We start from the raw sequence: 21074 nt of genomic DNA on the forward strand, positions 1-21074 counted from the left end.
CTATTTTTGAACTACATTAACAAATATCTTGTGTTTATTTCTCTTCTTCTCTTATTTCTTTACTACCTATGTTCTATTATATTGTGTCCTAACATTTGTCTAAACATCACCTGTCTAAACAACGAATTGGGCAGATAACAAACTGAGGTTCTTACAATTGGTATTAGAGCTAGCTTCAAGAGGTGCTTGAGGACGATCCTACCATGGTTTGTTACCATACGGATCATGAAAGAAGAAAGATCCATCACTCGAGCTCCACTCCTTGTTGGATCCTTAAATTATGCTTACTAGAAAGCTCAAATGAAGGCTTTTATAATTAATGTTGATTGATAAAGCTGCATAAGAAGCTATTAAGGAATGATGGACAAAACCGGAAGTGATTGGTGCTAAAGGAACTACAAAGGCTAAAGAGAATAATCAATATACTACTAATGAGAGAATTGCTGCCCAAGCAAACTCCAATACCTTTTATGTTATATTCAGTAGTGTTGACATGGAGTAATTTAAAATTATCTCCACTTGTGAATCAACAAAGGAAGCATTTACCATCTTGCAGAACCAACATAAAGAGAATGTAGGTGTTTGAATGTCTAAATTGTAAAATTTTGACTATTGGGTTAAAAAATTTAAAAATTAATAAAGGTGAGATAATCTCATTTACGGGAAATATATGTCTTTGATGATTTAGGGATGCCTTTAGTACACTCTATCCACCACGCTTTTGCTGTGCTACCCTGATAAATCTCCTGAAGCAACCACCGTAGTGCTCTACTGCCTAGTCTAGCCCGAATGAAACCCTCATCTAGCACTACTACCGAAGTTTCCAACTCACTAGCCAATTCACTCAGAATGTACAAATATGTTTGCACACACATTCCAATTAACACGTCGAGGAAACATATCATAAATACTATAAACATACACAAACAAACCAAGAGTGTGAGAGGCGACAATGAGCCAAGGCATATTGTTGTAAAAAAATTTCAATAAAGGTAATGTGATCCTAATCCTACCCCAAATACAAGCAATTTCACAATTCAATTAGAGATATTTTAATCAAGCCGTCTAATTACTATGGAAATCTAGGTCCAATGGTTATGTTATCCTAGTCCCGAGTATTGACAACTTATGTCCAATTGTTTGAATAACCTGGATTTGATACCTTCAAATATGGCACTCAAAACCCGGTCAGGATGATTCGACCCGAATTCGAAATGTCACATTAGTCACTAAACACAACATTTTAGCATGTAATCAATTATTTGTTTGCTTTTTCAATCAACAGCAAAAGTCTCATGCTTGCATTCAACTCATATATAGACAATAATAAACAATTGAAACTTAGTTACATACTTTTTCTAACAAAATTTACTCAAATGAGACATAATGGCAAAAATATCATTTCATGTCCTAACCACATAATTAACATACATGTATAATCAAATTAAAGGTACATTTTATATCTAAAATCTTTTTAGGAACATTTTGTAAATAATTAGTTTAAATCTGAATAGCAATTCTTAGTTAATTTTAAAAACATGCATCTTAGGTACTAAATCGAAATATTGATAGAATATTAAAAATAATTTGATTATAAAATTATGAATAGATTTATGAGATTAAACATCTAGGACTCTAGAATATGAATTTTTAAAGCATTTTGCAAATGTTTGGGACTCTATTTACACTACCAAAATCCAAAGATGATACTAATAGTCCATAAGTCTAATCCCAAAATAATAATAATAATAATAATAATAACCCACATTGCCTTTATTCAAAGTATCTAAAAAATCATAAAGCCACCTACTTAAAAGTTATGCCTTGGGTAGATCACCACACTTGCCCACTCTTCACTTCTTGGATACACTACTAACCTGCAAGTTTTAGGAAAAGAGTGTGAGTTTTTCAAGCTCAGTAAATGTTCGAAAGTACTACCAAATATACACAATAGCATAAGTTAAACTAGAGCATACTAGGGCACATTTACAACCTAACTATCATCAAGTCAAAAATAATATTTTCATGCTTCATTATCTTATAACTCTAGCATATTCCCTTACATGTATTTACACACAACATAACTCATATATAATTCAAGTAATGATAATCTGATAACTTGAGATTGTAAAACATATAAGTGGACTCAATCACCACACATTGGATAAATAGGTCTCCATCACAACAATGACTTAAACAATCTAACATGTCCCCAAAGTGTAACATTAAGCTAAACACTCTCCAACACACTAGCATGTTTCGATGAATGGAGCTTAGCTCGACATTCTCTTATCTCTCTAACCTGTCTCGGGCTATAACGCCCAAATCACAAAACACATAGGTGAGTACTCACAATCCTATGTATGCCAACTATATCCAATGGTCTCAAGAGATCAAAAGGCTAAAATATCCACAATTACACTATTATTTACATCCCTTTTACACATAACCTTAGCTTGTTTAATAGTTAATTCAAATCATCTTGGTATATGTTTTTAATTTCATGCTTGAAGTCATAATTTATGTTTTTCAGCCATTTTTAATATCAGCCATTTTTAATATTCTTTAGATACTTAAATAAAGTTACTTGGTCTTGTAGGACAAATTAGAAGCTAAAGTTGCATATTCAGGCCGAAACTGCTGCCCATGTCACGATACCAGGACATCGAGGTCACAACATCGAAGATAGAGGAAAAATAAGACTTGGAATGAAAATGCCTACTGTGTCACGACACCAACCTATGTTACAACACATATAGAATACATGCTTATCGAATATGCATTTAATTGCACTACAAGGGCCACAATAATGCTCATTGAGCTATCATATATCAAACCTCATATGTGTGCGTTAAAATCAATAAACCATATATCACATTTATGTATTTTCACATATTAACATATCACAACTCATCTTACTTAGGCATAATTTCGCAACAAGGAAAAAAGTATAGAAAAGACATACTCTTGGAACTTGGGATAGAGTTTTAGGCTAATCCTAAGCTCTGATTAACATTATGAATTACGCGTACCAGTAGCGACTCTAGAATACTCACCAATCTCATTTTCGCTTGCTAGCTGAAAGCTTAAACAAGCTTTGCCTCGCCTTTTGCCTTGCTTGTAAAGGGCCCCAATGGTTCCAAAACTTCACAAACATAATACACACAATACATACAGATCATTATCAGCCACAAATACATCAGAAATTAAACAAAAATACAGAATTTACCTAGCTCCTCTTTAAACAAAAAATTTCTTGATTCAGACTTATTTCTATTGCCTAAAATTGATTATAAACATCTAATTGTTCACGTTTAAATAGATCTCAACCCTTAAAACATATAATTTCATATTTATGTTTCCAAAAAATTTCAACGTTCATGACTACTTTGAACGAAAAATCATTCAATCCTTCAAATCTCTTAATGATTGATTAAAGTGAGTTTAGAAACCTTCTAATCTCATCAAAACAAGTCGAAAAACACTTAGAAATGAAAATTTAGTTTGAAAACCAATATTTCACCATTATCAATCTAAGTTTTGACTAAGACATTAAATTCTTGTTACAACGAATCAAAGCCCGATTTAAAAGGCTAGAATATTTCAAAACTTAATTAGGAAATGAAACCTTACTTTGATTGATAAGAAAAACGAATGGGAGATAAAATTTTAGAAAAAAATTTTACGAATCAAATGTGGAAATTGATAACATTTTTGATGGTTTTCTTAAAAATTGAGAGAGGTATCTGATGTTTGGAGAAAGGAAAATCAGTTGAATTATTTGCTTGAAAGTAATTAGAGAGTTTTGATGCTTGTAAAATTTTTGAAATGTTGGGAATGGGATAGGGAAGAGTCGTGCATGAACTATAGAGTATTGTGGGAAATAGGTTGTTTTATAAACTTTGGTACAATTGTATTTGAGCTACTGCCAGATTTAACCCTTTCTACAAATTAGTCCTATTTTTAAATTAAAATCATTTTTGTCATTTCTTTCTAAAATTTGATTTTATTTTTGAAATTCGTTTTAACGAAAATATTTTTTAGTCACTAAATTTTGAATTCCCAAACTTAATTTTGGCTCTAATTTTCGAAAACTAATGCTCGGCCCAAATTGATAAAACTCAGTTCGCTAACCCAAAAATACTAAGCCAAATTTTGGTATGTGACAAAATGTGCTAATGGTAAGAATTGAACTTGGAAATGGCATGGTTGGTATGTGATTTGAATGGCTTGAATGATCTTACAGAAGGTTAAATGGATGCTTTAATACATGTTTTGATTAGTCTTATACAAGTTTTAATGTGCAATTATGCACTAAGTGAATAAAAGCTTTGGTTTAGCATGAAATTGGTAACTAAAGGACAAATTTTACCAAAAACAAGTTCCTCTGCGTGACGTCAATTTTCCCTCGTTGCAATGTTGGCCAACAATTTGTGATGTCTTGACGTCAAGTGGTCCGACGTCGTGATGTGACATACTATTTGGTGACGTCACGATGTGAAGAGAGTCTCATCACAACGTTGACCCTGTACTTTTCAAACATTGCAATTTTCTCCTTGTTCGATGTGAAGTAGACTTAAGAGTTTTTGTAAGCTCGATTAAGGCTCGATTTTTATTGTATATCTTATTATGCATGAAATTTTATCACAACTCGGTAATGGAATGAATTGATTTCTATGAATTGTATGTGGGTTGCTCTAGTAACTGCGGTAGCATCTTGTAGCTCAGGTTCGGTGAGCGGACCAGGCGAGAGGTGTTACATTCCTTGTAAGAGATTTTTTATAGAGAGATATTATATGTAATATGAGGTATTTGGGGATAGTGATTTGTAACAATTGGGGTTGATGTTGGGGTTGCAATAACTGCTTTATGTAACTGTACGATTGTTAAATAAAATCATTCTTTAAGCGAGACTCTGCAAATGTAGGATTGAGGAATCATATCTGCGTTAATAAATATCATGTGTTGATTCTCTCTTTACTTCTCTTTGAATCATAATTTTGGATTGATTTTGTCCAACTTCTATTCCAACAAAAGATAAAGCAAATTTTTTTTGAATGACTATAAACCAAGATTTCTTGTTACACCAATAAGTCGAATATCATATTTGGAACAAAGTGCAAACTGAAGGCTTTTTCACAAATGTTTTTCTATTGTAGACACATTTTTTGTTATTACAACTTATGGATATTAATGTTATTTTCTACTTAAATAAAGTTTATTTTGGATTATTCACTCTGATTTAGGTAATGTTTGGTCTTACTAAGTTTAAGGAGGACCAGTTGAAAATAAATATGTTTAGATCGCTGTAATAGGCCCAATTTGCCCGGGCCTGATACAGATAATATTAAAACCAAATATAAAAAATATAAATATAAATAAAATGTCCAGTAATGTCCATTTACATCTAAAACCCGCTAAGCCCAATACCAGCCCAATACCTAAACTACCCAAACACTGTCCCAAGCCCCATCTAAATTAACCTAGCCCAAACCTAACCCAAAACCAACTCGGCCCAAATGGCCCAACACCGGAAAACCCTAGCAAAGGAAAATGGGGGGGTCTCTTTTGTTTTGGAAAATAGGGCTGAAGTGAGTTTTTATTTTATTTTATTTGTTTTGTTTAAATAAACATGCAAAACGACACCGTTTGGGGCCTTTCTCAGTGGCCTCAAAACGGTGTCGTATTAGCCGAGACTCGATGACCCGACCCGAACAGGATTAGATCCGCACGTTCTGGGTTCGCAAGGGTTATTTGCGCATTTGATCCCTGGGTCTTATCCCATCATTTCAATTTCATTTTCGTTATTCTTAAATCTTCCCCGTGTATTTTGAATTTATTTGAATCCTATCCAGATCCAAACGCTGCGTCTTGAGGGTGAGGGATTATTTCCCTTTTTGGTCCTTTGTATTACGCGCGTGTTACTTTTTGACCTGGTGAACCTTGTTTAATTTCGTTTCTTTTCCTTCAAATTTGGTTTCACTTTCGATTTAGTCCCTTTTTCATTTTTATTATTATTAAATTATTTTAGTTATCCTGGTTATCATCATTATCATTAGAATTATTATTATTAGTATTATTATTATTTATATTAGTTTATATATTTATCCACATATTTGTTTTTGTATATACATTATTATTTTAGGTGTTAACATTTATATACGATATTATTTTATACATATATATGATTTATATTAAACCATTTTGATTATATACATGTATATATAATATATTACTGATTTTATATTATATCTTTTATTTATTTATACAAACATACGATTTCTTTTTTATTCTTTTCTAAAAAAAAACTTACTTTGATATATTTTGCTTATTTCAACTTTTATATATTATTATTTATATTATTATTAAGTTTTTCTTTCCACATGGATTCTTTATTTAAATTAATATAGATGTACGATTAAGTGTATGTGGATTTATTTTTTTATAGTATTTATTTGGAATGTTGATGTTGACATTGACATAATTGAGATTATTGTTACTATGCTTGTTTGTATTTATCGATTGATTGTTTGTATTCGCCGGCGTATATTTAAATTTACGAATAATTAATTCGCATTGCACATTATTATTCTATTGCATTTTATTCGCTTAAAAGGTTATGGTTCACATCATTTAAGTATTAAAACCAATTTATTCAAAAATCTTCAAAATACTCGAAGTTTGGAATCCTCGAGAGAATTGAGCCCTAACGTATTTGATTCCAATTTTTCTCGTCGAATCTAAATAATCGAAATTTTTTCAAACATACAAATTTTAAATAAAAAAACTCATTCTCGGGAATTCGACACGTTGTGTCCTAACACATTGGATATGACATGTTATTTTCTCGAGATAAGGATTTTAAAAATAAAGGCAATGTTCGATATTTTGGAATTTTGTGAAATCGAACCCTAACTTACTGGGTTTTGATTTTCTCATTTGACCCAAATAATCAGATATCCTTCTCAAAATGCATAGGTTTTAAAAATCAAAGGATAAGCTTAATTTTGAGGATTTGAAATGTTGCACTCTAACTTACTGAGTGTAACGATTTATGTTTTAAAAATAAATGAGCTTTATCTTCCAATTCATTTTATTCAAAATAAAAGGATTGTATTTTAAAATCTTTTCAAAATTTCGACATTAAGACATTAAACAATCGATTCGGTACCAATTTTGGGCGTTACGAGGGTGCTAACCCTTCCTCGTGCGTAATCGACTCCCGAACCTATTTTTCTCAAAATTCGCAGACCTAAAATTATTTTCAAGGTGATCCGATTACACCACAATAAAAGATCGGTAGCGACTCCAATTTTCATTTTTAATAAGTCAATAACTAAAATTTTTGATTTAACATGAAAATGGTTTCGACAATCGCATTACATGTAATTTTCATGCTACACATCTATCTTTCATTCATGCCATTTGGTTGTGTTAAAATATGTGATCATCGATAAATTTAGTCACAATCATAGTGAAAATGATTCTATGTTATAATTAATGAATGAGATTATTTAAAATACTTTTTGGTTATGATAGTAAACTTTTGAGCTCATAAGGTTACAATGACATACAATTATAAGATGATATATCTTACAAAGGGAGATTGTTAGAATTATGGATGTGAAAATATATAATAAGTAATAATTTTGTGTTATTCATTGTAATTATGTGTAGATTTTATGATAGGTTCTGATCATATGCACTTCTTTGCACTCGAATTCACGTCTCCCTACATTGGTAATAATTTCCATGCCAATCAAGTTAAGACTCAATTGACAAGTAAAAGTTCAGTTTATTGTACAAAAGTTACATATTAGGTTATGATGCTCAAATTACTAACTTTTCTAACATATATTTAAAATTAAAACCACAAAATTTAAAAAATTTAAAATATTAATAAATTTAAATACGCTTTCAAATCTGTTTTTATTTTTAATTTTAATGATTTGATATATCCTAGTAAATTAAATTTTATACGATTTTAATAAAATTTGAGAATGTTGTTAATCGGAATGCGCTTCAGAAAAGCTACAGTGAGCACCAAGCATACTGTAAAAGAAATCTACTGAATGATGATGCTAGCTGGGAGCCAATATTATGGCAGCTGTCAAAACAAAGATTTCCATTGGAACCCACTACTTGCCTAAGCAACTTGAATAATATTTGTTAACACCATGGCGAATGATAAAAATACTTCTATCATTTTCAAGGGGCATGGAGTTCAATTTTAATACAGGAATTGAGAATTTAAGATTAATGATTTGACTAGATTTCGAAATGATTCACTTTCTATAATAAACACTTAAAACACAACCATTCCTCCAATATTTTTGTTGCTAGTCTTGTTTATTTTTCTAGGTAAAATTTTCTTTCAAAGAAATCTGGGCCATTTTTACTGGGGAAACCCAAACAAACAAGGTCAAAGATATAGTAGAAAGCTTTTCTTCTTATAAAAAAAACACAGGAAAAAAAATTTCCCACTTTGTGGTCGGTGTCAAGAAATGCACTTTAAGTGGATGGAAAAGAGCACTAGCTAGAAAATAAAAATAGTCTTTAGAATAGTTCCAGATGATTCTTAATGCTGCAATCTCTTCTTCTGTACTATAGTTTCTCATTCCTCTCTTGTTATTTTCAGCTTTCAAAATAGTTCCCCACTTTCTTTCTCTCATGGTTTCATTTCAATCACATAACAAGTAACATATAGGTTTAAACATAGTAAAACAATGAGCATCATTATTTCTTTCATGCTCTTGGTTTGTCTCATTTCCTGCACTACAGCACGGGATTCCAGCAGAGAAGCTCTACAAGTTACAATTGGTATTGGCAATGGCAACTTAAGCAAGGGCTGTAATGATAAACACCATAATCTTCCATTCAAACTCAATTGTAAGTTGCCAACAACCCCCTTAGCAAATGAAGTATTGAAGTTTGCTGATCAAAGACTGGCTTTAGTGCATCCCATAATCCAAAAATTTAAGTCTTTAATCACTTCAGATCCTCTTGGAATCACCCAAACTTGGGTGGGTTCAGATATTTGTAGTTACAAAGGGTTCTACTGTGATAATCCACCAGATAACAAGTCAGCCATTACTGTTGCTTCAATCGATTTCAATGGATTTCAGTTGTCAGCCCCTTCACTCGATGGTTTCTTGGATCAGCTTCCAGATATTGCGCTCTTCCATGCCAACTCCAACAATTTTAGTGGCTCTCTTTCGCCAAACATCGCCAAGCTTCGGTATCTATATGAGCTTGATATAAGCAACAATCGATTTTCAGGGCCATTTCCAGATGCTGTTCTAAACATGCCTGGTTTAACATTCTTGGATATTCGTTTCAACTTCTTCACTGGGTCAGTTCCTTCTCAAATCTTCACTCAAAATCTCGACGCCCTTTTTATCAACAACAACGAGTTCATGATCCATCTGCCTGATAATATTGTCAACACCCATATTTTTTATCTCACTTTGGCCAACAACAAATTCAATGGTCCACTTCCAAGAACCATTTTCAAAGCTTTCTCTTCGTTAGCTGAGGTCCTTCTTTTAAACGACCAGCTTACAGGTTGTATACCCTATGAGATTGGTTTGCTTAAGGAAGCTGTCGTTTTTGATGCCGGGAACAACCAGTTGACTGGTCATTTACCTTTCTCATTAGCTTGTATGGAGAATTTGGAACAGCTGAACTTCGCTGGTAATCTTCTGTTTGGAGCGGTCCCTGAGGTGGTTTGTGAGCTTGGGAAACTGATGAATTTATCATTGTCTGAGAACTATTTCATACATGTTGGCCCCATGTGTCGGATTTTGATTGAGAGAGGAGTGTTGGATGTTAGAAACAACTGCATTCCCGATCTTCCATTTCAGAGATCTGTAGAGGAGTGTGCAAATTTCTTTGCTCATCCAAGATTCTGCCCTCGCATGTGGTCTTACAATTACATCCCATGCTACCATTTTCCTTCTAGTTCTTCAATCCCTGAAATGGCTCCTTCACCTTCTTCTTAATGGGGTTTTGTTCGTTTTTTTGGTTTATGTTCTTGTTTTTGATAAACTATTCTTTCACTTCTATGTAATCATAATATAACTTTGTCTATCATGAAAACCTGAAGAACCCTATTATCGTTTGTGTTTGACAGGTTCTTCAGTTTTTCCATTCTAAATGAACGAAAGATTATCAATAAATTTAGGCTAAATACTCAAATTGTAACATAATTTTTATGAGTTATAAGAGTCAAACCTTTTAAAATGATCATAAAAGTTTTTAACTTTTACAAAAGTACTCAAATAAAAGTTAAATATTTTTTAAAGTGCTTAAATAAAAGTTTTTCAAATGTTACATATAAAGTTTCAAATTATGTTTTTATTATTTTATCTTATTTTCAAGCAATATTTGATTCATCTATAATTTATTTTATTCTAAAAATATTAACATTCACCTCTCTTTTACTTAAACTGGCTGAAGTGCATGAAAAATACTATTTGAACACTCTTATAAATGTTAGACCCTTATATAATCAATTCTAAAAGTTTGACCCTCACATTAATAATCTCTAAAAAGTTGAATTTAAGACTACATTATAATCTTTTAACCACAAGGATTGCATTAAATCTAAAGCCGAATTAGATCAGATCCTGTTCAAGAGGCAAGCTTTTCATGCATTTTTCTTTTCATTTAAAATGATAAACTCAAATCTAAAACCTTAGTTAGGAGATATCAGATTTTTTACCATTTCACTCCATGTACTGCAAAATATTTACAAACTAGAAAAGATGTAAACAGAAAAGTTAGACCTAAAGCGTATGAATAATTTGAGAATTATTTAAACAAGTGGAATACCGAGAAATAGATTTTGGTTTTAACTATTCCTATGCAATTACTAATAAACCAGGTACTATGCAAAAATGCATTAGTAATAGTATTACATTATCCCTCCAAATTAGTGTGTACTATGACTCTTTTCAAAGAAAAACACCCCATGACACAATGGGGGAGTTTAAAGGTGCTTTTGGAGAGAGTAATGGTCCCATTGAAGCATGGAAATATGGCATCTTTGCTGACTCGATAGCTTGCCACTGTAAACTCACTTTTGTGTTCACAAAGTGGCTCACCTACACAACCAAGGTTTTTCAAGTCTCAACTAACCCACAAAATTACAAGTTCCTAACTCAAACTATGTGGTCCAGCTCAAAAAGATACCCCATTAGAGACTAAAACGTGATTAAGAAAAATGCATCATGACGAGCAAGCAGCTTTATCATTGGTCGCCGCCTTTGATTGTTTTATTTAAATGTTTTTAAAATTGTTATAATGGAGAACTACTGACACTTGAGTGGGAGTTTTCTTTGGTATTTCATGATTATAATTAAGAATCATTTTTTGGGGAACCACCTTTTTGTTTTTAAGCTTATGTTTTTTGATAGGCTTATTTCCTTTATTATTATTATAAAATAGGCTTATATATTTTATCATACGTTATGGGTGACATACATCCAGATCATTGCCCACTTTGCATCCACTTTTATTGGACTTTGATCAAATTACATTATCTTGATTAGGTTCTTCTTTAAAATGTGATCAAATTACATTGTTTTTGAAAAAAAGAATAAAGTTAATATAAATCTTATGATTCAAATAAAAGTTACATAAAAATGTTAAAAGTCAGGAGAAAAAAATTGATTTGTCATTCTCTTATTAAAAAGGAATAGGGATGACATGGAATCACAGTTTCATACAATCCCTCATCATAATGAAAAATGATTATAATATTGAGTTTTTTTGGTGGTTGAGCTGAGTAAGTACTTGACTTATCAAGTTAAAAATAGTATGGTTAGAGGACACCAATATATTTCAAAGTGTCATATGATACTTAATCGGTAACCTTAGAGGATAATGAGGAAATAGCATGGGATTGCAATCCTTAGACTTTGCTCCATTTAAATTAGATTTTATTTTAGCTATTTATATGAGATTATAGGCTTTGTTGTAGGGTTGATAGTGGGTGTTGTCAAAACTACTATCACTTCATAGTTGATATGTTTTGCTTTGGTACTCATTTTATTTTTTTATGTATTTATAATTTTAAAAATCAATATAACTTTTTTCCTCACCTTAATATTTAATTTTTATTAATTATTTCTAATATTTATAATCTTTTAAATATAATACTTCAAAAAATTTAAAATAAAATCTTGATGACTTGGGATAAAACTCTTAAGTAAAAAAATGGATTTATGTTGCAAAGTAAAAATTCCAAATCAAATAATTTCTCTTAACTTTTTTATGTTAAAAACTAGAAACCAGAAATAAAAAACCATCAAGTTGATGTTAAATCTTACTTTAGTGATTTTTTCTTTTTAAGGATAAAATGATAAATTTATATATTGGAGTGAGGTGGAGGGATAAGCTATGACCCTAATTACTTCATATTCCATATAAAAACATTTTGCTTGTCATGCCTTGTATCCATTTTTTTTTAAAGAGCTCTATTTGAGGTGGAATGGTTCAAAGTTCATTAGGTGATTTAGATTTTGTTGTCCCTAGTTTGTTGGGAGCTTTAAGCTTGATAGGTTTAGACTAAGGTTAAGTTTAGAATGATTGGACCAGAGATGGTGCTAAAGAGAGATAGGCAAAAGCTTTGGACTTGCATCAAACGCTTTGGGGGTGTATAGTGCTTCATAACGTTTTAATTCTAATGAAATGCTATTGAAAAATATGAAACTGACCTTTAAGTGCTAGAGAAGTGTCCATTTCCCTAGCATTAGAGCTGTTGAGTGACAGTTTCCATATTTTAGTATTGGCAATTTATTGAATGTCTTGAATGGGTTGTACTGATTAGTTTGAGGAATTATTTGAATGGGTTGTATTGATTATTTGGAGGATATTTAGCCAAAAAATGAAGGTCATGTTACTTGGGAAACTCGTATTGAAGATAAGATCGAATTAAATCACTAGAAGCAATCCCTTGCAACATGGACATTTGAACTGGATTGAAATACTATGAGATTAGCTGCCAAGAATCCACGTTTAGTTTATTCTCTATTTTTATATCGTAAATAGGTTATTGTGTTACTATTTTAATGAGATTGTGATAGGCCTTCTATGTTTGAAAGTCTCAAATATAAATCTATTTAAGGGGGAGACTTGTATAGATTTTTGTACTGAAAGATTTTAGCACTTATCATGTTCAAGTTAAGGAACATTTCTTAAAGTGAAAATGGTTAGTAAAATCGTTTGTGTTGTGCTTTTACTTGCTAATTCACAGAGGTGAACTTAATAGTGAGAGTATTATTCTTTAAGGTTCGAAAGTGAAGAGAGTCACAAGGTGTGTCATAGGTTAAGTTTAGTTATTGCAAATGTTGAAGGGAGTGGATATTTCTCATTGAGCTAGGCTTCATAGACATAGGGAAATTGAACTGCGTAAACAATTCCTGTGTGTTCTTTGTGTTTTTAGTTTCCAGATTCAATGCCAGAGAAGTGCCCACTTCCCTGTCACTCCTTTCAAGCACTTAGTTTATTCACTAGCAACGGTTTAATAATTTAAATTGGTATCAAAGCCTGCCACTTAATGTAACTAGTGGAGATCTTAAAGGTTGTTAGGTTTAAGTCATGGAAGGTTCTTCTATATCTCATCCTCATATGCTCGAAGTTGGAAACTATGCATATTGGTAAGCATAGATGAATGTATACATTAAGTCCATTGATAAAAAGGCATGGCATGTTGTGTTGACAAGTTGAGAACCCCCTAAGATAGACACTGAACATGGGGGAGTACTCAAGCCTAAAGTTCAGTGGACCACTTACTTAGAAAAACTAGCCAATACTAATAACAAAGAACTATATGCTATTTTTCTGTGGACTTGATCTTCAAGAATTTGAAATAATTTCAAAATCTATTGTGGAAAAATCAGTATGGGATATATTGGACACTACTCATGACGGCGTTACAATTGTCAAACAATTGAAGATGCAAATGTTAACATTAAAATTTGAAAGTCTTAGAATGCAAAAATTAGAAACAATTGATGATATCTTGTAACGACCCAGAAGTCAGTGGTACCGAAAAGTGTGGTTTTGGGACCCCATTTTTGTAAATCAGACCCATAAATATTTCTATTAAATATTTACGAAGATATTTTAAAATTGAATTGAATTTTGGATAGGTAATTTCGTCGAAATGGTGTTTAATTAGAGTACAGAGACTAAATCGTATAAGTGAATAATGTAACATCCTGATTTTGGGCCTAGTCGGAACAGTGGTTTCGGGACCACAAATTCAATGAGGAAAAAAATTTATTTTATTATATTTTTATGGTATACGATTTCACAAAATGATTTCGTGAAATTTTTGTTTGAAAATTTCGACGTTTGGGCACTCAATTTAGTCAAAAGGATTAAATTGTAAAAAAGTGCACAAGTTGAGTTCTACATGTTAGAGGTGTCCAATTGTTATGAAATTTTAAATTGGAGGTCCTTATATGGTAATTAGACCATTGGTTAAGTTGGTAGACAAAAATGGACATGGTTAGGCATGTTTCCAAAGTATTTAATTAAGGGCATTTTGGTCATTTAGTTATTAAAATGAATTAAAAAAAATTAACAACCAATTTTTGTCCATGTTCAACCTGATGGTCGAATTTCACAAGGGGAAACCATGGATATGGTTTTTCAGGCTTCCAAGCTCGATTTTAAGTCTGTTCTAGTCCCGTTTTTAATGTTTTTTTTACGTTTTTAGAGTCCTGGTAACATGATTTAGCTTGTTCTAGCAATAATTTAACATAGGGTTCATATGTGGAAAAAGACCCATAGGTGAAATGTGTTTATTTTGATGTTTTATGGTAGAATATGAAGCTTGAATTTATGCTAAACAACTTTTGCTAAGTGATTTTAAGTGAAAACGAGTAAAACGACATAATCGGTAAAAATACCTAATGTTCATAAGTAAGTGTTAGAGTGGGAATTTGATGTTGCCATAGAAGGTAAAAACGTTCAGCATGTCATAAAACATAAGAATAAGGGATGAAGTTTAATTTCTGAGCATTGGGATAAAAGTGTAAATATGCAAAAGTTAAAGGGCAAAAATGTAATTTTGTCAAAGCTCGAGTTAAGGATTACTTTGATGAATGTGAATATTAAATAAGCTAAAATTTATATTATAGATCAAGAAGAACAAAATTCGGAGTTAGACCGAGGAAAGAAAAAGGTTGAAGACTAAAGTGCTAGATTTGATCATATTTTGTACCAAGGTAAGTTACGGTAAATAAATGCAGTATTTCAATAATTATTATTAATGCTGTTATTTTCCAGAAATTATGTATTTTTTTAATGAAATTATTTGATGTTGACTTAAGTATGAGATGATAGAGAATCAGTGATAAAAGCCCCGTTGAAACATTAGGAGTGTATTGGATACAAATGTCATGACATTTGGGTAAAGAGATCCCATGTAAAACCATGTTTGGGACATGACATTGGCATCATTGAGATTATGAGAGGTCCTATGTAAGACCATGTCTGGGACATGGCATTGGCACCGAGATGAGAGGTCCCATGTAAGACCATTTCTGGGACATGGCGTTGGCACCAAGATGAGAGGTCCCCCGTAAGACCATGTTTGGGACATGGCATGGGCACCTATATGAGAACTCTCATGTAAGACCATATCTGGGATATGGCATTGGCAGTACAAGAAACATCCCATGTAAGACTATGTCTGGGACATAGCTTTGGCATGTTATATTTAGACAGGAGACCCGAGTATCCTTAGTATTCCAAGTGATTCAATGGGCTAATAAATAGACGATGTTACATGAAAGTTCAGGTAAAAGCCTAATAGACAAGTTCAGGTGAGTTAATAAGATAAAGAGTATTTCAGTTATCAGTTGAGAAAAGAAATTTCAGCAACGAAGGAGTAAGTTAAGCAAGCAAGTAAGTAAACGAGTAAGAGAGTAAGGAAAGAAGAAAGTAAAGATCTTAATGCTTAATAAAAATTTATTAATATAATTGTTTATGATAAATGTTGTTATTTATTTACTTGTAAACTTACTAAGCTTTATGCTTATTTCTTTTATTTCTTTTTCTTTCATGTAGTATTATCAAGCATTGTCAGGATCTTGAAGACATCGGAGAGCGTTCACACTATCAACCACCACAACTCGATATTTTAAGACGATAAATGTTTTGAGCTATGGCATGTATAGGGACTTGATCATTTCGATTGTATATTCTTAAGATATGACCAAAAGATGATATGTAAATATTTGATGATGAATTGTTATTAAAATGGCTAAGTATGAAGGTGTTTACTGTTATAAATGTCTAGGTGATAAATTATGCATAGAAATTATGAAAAAGTAAAAATTGGTAGTGAATCAGTTTTGAGACAGCAGTAGTGACGTGATTTTGAATTATCACCAAGGATAGTATAAAATGAATTAGAGGTTGGATGAGATATATAATTAAAGCTTATTGAGTATATTTTCATAGAAAAATAACGGTGTAGACAGAGGAATCTGAGATATTTTCATTTTAGTTAGACAAGGTCAAAGTGGTTTTAAGAATCCCCTATTCTGAATTTGGAAAATCATTAAAAATTGTAACAAAATATTTATGAATTTTAATTTATATGTCTAAATTTCTAATTGAGTCTATTTTTTGTAGAAATAAGTGGGAACACTATATGAAGTCTGTACAATGAGATAATTTAATTTTAGTGACGAGAGGTCAGGACAGTCAATCAGTGGAATAGGGGAGACTTTAACTAATAAAATGTACTAATTTTATGAACCAAAAATTCTAAAATATTTATGGTAAAAATATATATGAGTCTAATTTTAGGAAAAATTTACAGATCTAAATTTTGAGTTTCGTAGCTCGAGTTATAATTGATTTAGTGACTGCTGCACAGGTGGACAGCCTTATTATGAACAGTGAAATAACTTTTAAAAGTAAATTTTTTTCTCCGAACTTTTAAGTTAAGTCAAGTAACGCCTCATGCTCGACTCCAGAAATGGTCTCGGGTAAGGGGTGTTACATTTTATTGGTATCAGAGCATGTTTAGTCGGTTCTCGAAATATTCAGTATGAATAAGAGTCTAGCTATACATGCCATACTTATATATTTTGATAGTGTGACGACTCCTGACGATTTTGAAATGTTTTATTTTATAGTTATGGATCCCGAACGAGCTGGTACAGAGAAGTAGAGAGTAATGTGTCCACTCCCGCAAAAAGGATGGTGCCACTAGATGTTAATGTTAGTGAAAGGCCCGTTATAGTTAGTCAAGGAGGAGGGGTTCGAGAAGCCTTCTTCCATGCTATGAATGAATCGTTTGCCGAGTTCGTTCATACGAATTAGGCTGTTAGATCTCCACCCCCTCATGATTTTCAGATTCCCCATGTAGCTCCCCCAGTTACAGGTACAGGTACAGTTATAAGAGAAAGGCCACCAGTTGATAAGATCAGAAAACAAGGGGCTAAAGAATTTCGGGCTACTAAAGATGATGATGCAGAGAAAGAAGAATTTTGGCTTGAGAATACTATCAGAGTTTTTGATGAATTATCTTGTACACCTGAAGAATGCATGAAGTGTGTTGTCTCACTTCTCAAAGATTCAGCCTATCATTGGTGGAAGACTCTTGTATCAGTTGTACCGAGTGAGAGAGTTAGGATTTCTTTCAAGAGGAGTTCCGTAAAAAGTATATCAGTCAGAGGTTTTATTGACCAGAAAAGAAAAGAGTTCCTTGAGTTAAAACAAGGTAAGATGACTGCAACTGAGTATGAACGTGAATTTGTCAGACTCAGAAAGTATACTCGAGAGTTTGTATCTACAGAAGCTATTATGTGCAAAAGATTTAAGGATGGACTTAATGATGATATCCGATTGTCAGTTGGTGTTCTAGAGATAAAAAAGTTAGTTGTTCTAGTTGAAAGAGCCTGTAAAGCAGAAGAGTTGTTAAAAAAAGGGCAAAGTTGAGATTGAGGTTCCAGACATGAAGAAAAGGTGGATGAGTAGATCAGTCTACATCCAAGAGTCCCAGAGAGTTTTCTACTAGAATAAATTTTTCAGCCGGGTATCCTAGCCGAAACAGAGGTAGAGGATTTGTGGGTTCAAGAGCTAAGACTACTACAGTTGCAAGTATGGGTAGTACTCGACCATCTAGACCAGAGTGTGCTCAGTGTGGTAGACGTCATCTTGGTGAGTGCCGAGCAAATGAAAATGCTTGTTTCAGATGTGGTGTACTAGATCTTTTTATTCAGAATTGTCTTGAAATAGGTAAAAGATAAGCAATATTGAGTGCAAGATTGGGAAATGCTCCTACTAGAGGCAGATCACAGAGGAACCTGGGATTTGGAGCAAGTAACAGGGGTACGTCTAGAGACTCAGCAGCTAGATCAGAAGTTAGAGCACCCGCAAGAACATATGCTATTCGTGCTCGAGAAGAGGTATCCACCCCTGATGTGATTACGGGTACATTTTCTCTCTATGATACTAATGTTATTGCTTTAATTGATCCGGGTTTGACTCATTCCTATGTTTGTATGAGATTGATGCCTAGTATGAACATGCCTATAGAATCCACTGAATTTGTAATTAAAGTGTCAAATCCATTAGGCCAGTATGTGTTAGTAGATAAAGTATGTAAGAGTTGCCCTTTGATGATTAGAGGTCACTGTTTTTCGGCCAATCTCATGCTATTGTCGTTTGATGAGTTTGATGTGATTCTTGATATGGATTGGTTGACTGCCCATGATGTGATAGTGAATTGCGGAAAGAAATACATTGAGTTGAAATGTGAAAATGGTGATATTATCCGAGTTGATTCAGATGAGTCAGATGGTTCTCTCTCTATGATTTCTGTTATGTCTGCTCAGAAATGTTTGAGAAAAGGGTGTGAAGCTTATCTTGCTTTTGTATTGAACACTAAAGATCCAGAGTTGAAAATTGAATCAGTACCAGTGGTACGTGAGTATTTAGATGTGTTCCCGGAAGAATTGTCAGGTTTGCCTCCTGTTAGAGAAGTTGAATTTGGTATTGAGTTGGTTGCAGGTACAACTCCCATTTCTATTGCTCCTTATAGAATGGCCACGTTGGAATTGAAAGAATTGAAAGCTCAGTTATAGGAATTAACTGATAAAGGTTTTGTAAGGCCTAGTTGTTCTCCGTGGGGTGCACCAGTGCTTTTTGTGAAAAAGAAAGACGGTTCGATGAGGTTGTTTATAGATTATCGGAAGCTTAACAAAGTAACAATAAAGCATAAATATCCACTACCTAGAATTGATTATTTGGTTGACCAATTGAAGGGAGCCACTGTGTTTTCCAAGATAGATTTGAGATCCAGTTACTATCAGTTGTGGGTTAAAGAGTTAAATGTTCCGAAGACTGCTTTCCGGACCAGGTATGGTCACTATGAGTTTCTTGTGATGCCATTTGGTTTGACTAATGCTCCTGCCATTTTCACAGATTTAATGAATCGAATCTTTCGACTGTACTTGGATAAGTTTTTAGTTGTATTTATTGATGATATTCTGATTTATTCTCCTGATGAGACTAAACATGCCGAACATTTAAGAATAGTTTTATGGATTCTAAGAGATAATCAGTTGTATGTCAAGTTTAGCAAAAGTGAGTTCTGGCTTCGAGAAGTCAGATTCCTTGGACACATTGTGTCAGGTGATGGTATTAAAGTTGATCCGAGTAAAATTTCAGCAATTGTTGAGTGGAAACCACCCAGAAATGTGTCAGAGGTTAGAATTTTTCTTGGATTAGCTGGTTATTATAGACAGTTTGTAAAGGGATTTTCCATGATAGCTACCCCGTTGACAAGATTGTTGCAGAAAGATGTCAAGTTTGAATGGACTGAGAAGTGTCAGCAAAGCTTTGACTAGTTATAGACAGTTTGAATGGACTGAGAAGTGTCAGCTAGTTCTAAATATTTGCCGTTGGTAGAGTTTGCCTGTAATAATAGTTATCAGTATAGTTTGAAGATGGCACCTTATGAAGCTTTGTATGGACGTAAGTGTTGTACGCCTTTGTATTGGACAGAGCTTAAAGAAAATCAGATTTACGGGGTTGATCTACTCAAAGAAACATAAGAGAAAGTAAAATTCATTAGAGATTGCTTGAAAGCAGCTTTAGATAGACAAAAATCCTATGCAGATTTGAAAAGAAAAGAGACTGAGTTCCAAGTTGGTGATAGGGTACTTTTGAAAGAGTTGGGCCTTTAACATATCGGTTAGCTTTGCAGATTGAGTTAGAGAAGATTCATGATGTGTTCCATGTGTCTATGTTACATCGTTATCGTTCAGATCCGTCACATGTGATTTCTCATACAGAGGTTGAGATTCAGCCAAACATGGCTTACGATGAAGAACCGGTAAAGATGTTAGCTCGAGAGACCAAGCAACTAAGGAACAAAAGTATTGCACTTGTGAAAGTATTATGGAATAGGCATGGGATAGACGAGGCTACATGTGAGCCCAAAGAGGCTATGTGAAAACACTACCCAAATCTCTTCACAGGTAAGATTTTCGGGGACGAAAATCCCTAAAGGGGAGAGAAATGTAACATCTTAATTTTGGGCCTAGTCGGAACAGTGGTTTCGGGACCACAAATCTGATGAGGAAAAAAAATTATTTTATTATATTTTTACGGTCTACGATTTCACAAAATGATTTCGTGAAAATTTCGTTCAAAAATTTTGACGTTTGGGCACTCAATTTATTCAAAAGGACTAAATTGTAAAATATGCACAAGTTGAGTTCTACATGTTAGAGGTGTCCAATTGTTATGAAATTTTAAATTGGAGATTATTATATGGTAATTAGACCATTGGTTCAGTTGGTAGACAAAAATGGACATGGTTAGGCATGTTTCCTAAGTTTTTCATTAAGGGTATTTTGGTCATTTAGTTATTAAAATTAATTAAAAACAAAATTAAAAGCCAATTTTTGTCCATCTTCAACCCCGTGGCTGAATTTCACAAGGGGAAACCATGGCTAGGGTTTTTCAAGCTTTCAAGCTCGATTGTAAGTCTGTTCTAGCCCCGTTTTTAATGTTCTTTACGTTTTTAGAGTCCCGGT

General features: G+C 32.9%; 1 protein-coding gene across 1 annotated transcript; it reads left to right on the forward strand.

Moving 5' to 3' along the window:
* The first annotated feature begins 8443 nt into the window (after positions 1-8443).
* On the forward strand, positions 8444-10175 carry LOC107921460 (uncharacterized protein At4g06744). The gene has a single exon (XM_016851308.2). The coding sequence runs from the start codon at positions 8727-8729 to the stop codon at positions 9999-10001; it is 1275 nt and encodes a 424-aa protein (XP_016706797.1). The 5' UTR covers positions 8444-8726; the 3' UTR covers positions 10002-10175.
* Positions 10176-21074: the final 10899 nt, after the last annotated feature.

The sequence above is a fragment of the Gossypium hirsutum genome, chromosome D01 (assembly GCF_007990345.1).
Source record: "Gossypium hirsutum isolate 1008001.06 chromosome D01, Gossypium_hirsutum_v2.1, whole genome shotgun sequence".
Lineage (NCBI taxonomy): Eukaryota > Viridiplantae > Streptophyta > Magnoliopsida > Malvales > Malvaceae > Gossypium > Gossypium hirsutum.

Bases quoted from the DNA above. Each gene is read 5' to 3' on its own strand.
- LOC107921460 (XM_016851308.2), top strand. From the start codon at position 8,727: ATGAGCATCATTATTTCTTTCATGCTCTTGGTTTGTCTCATTTCCTGC.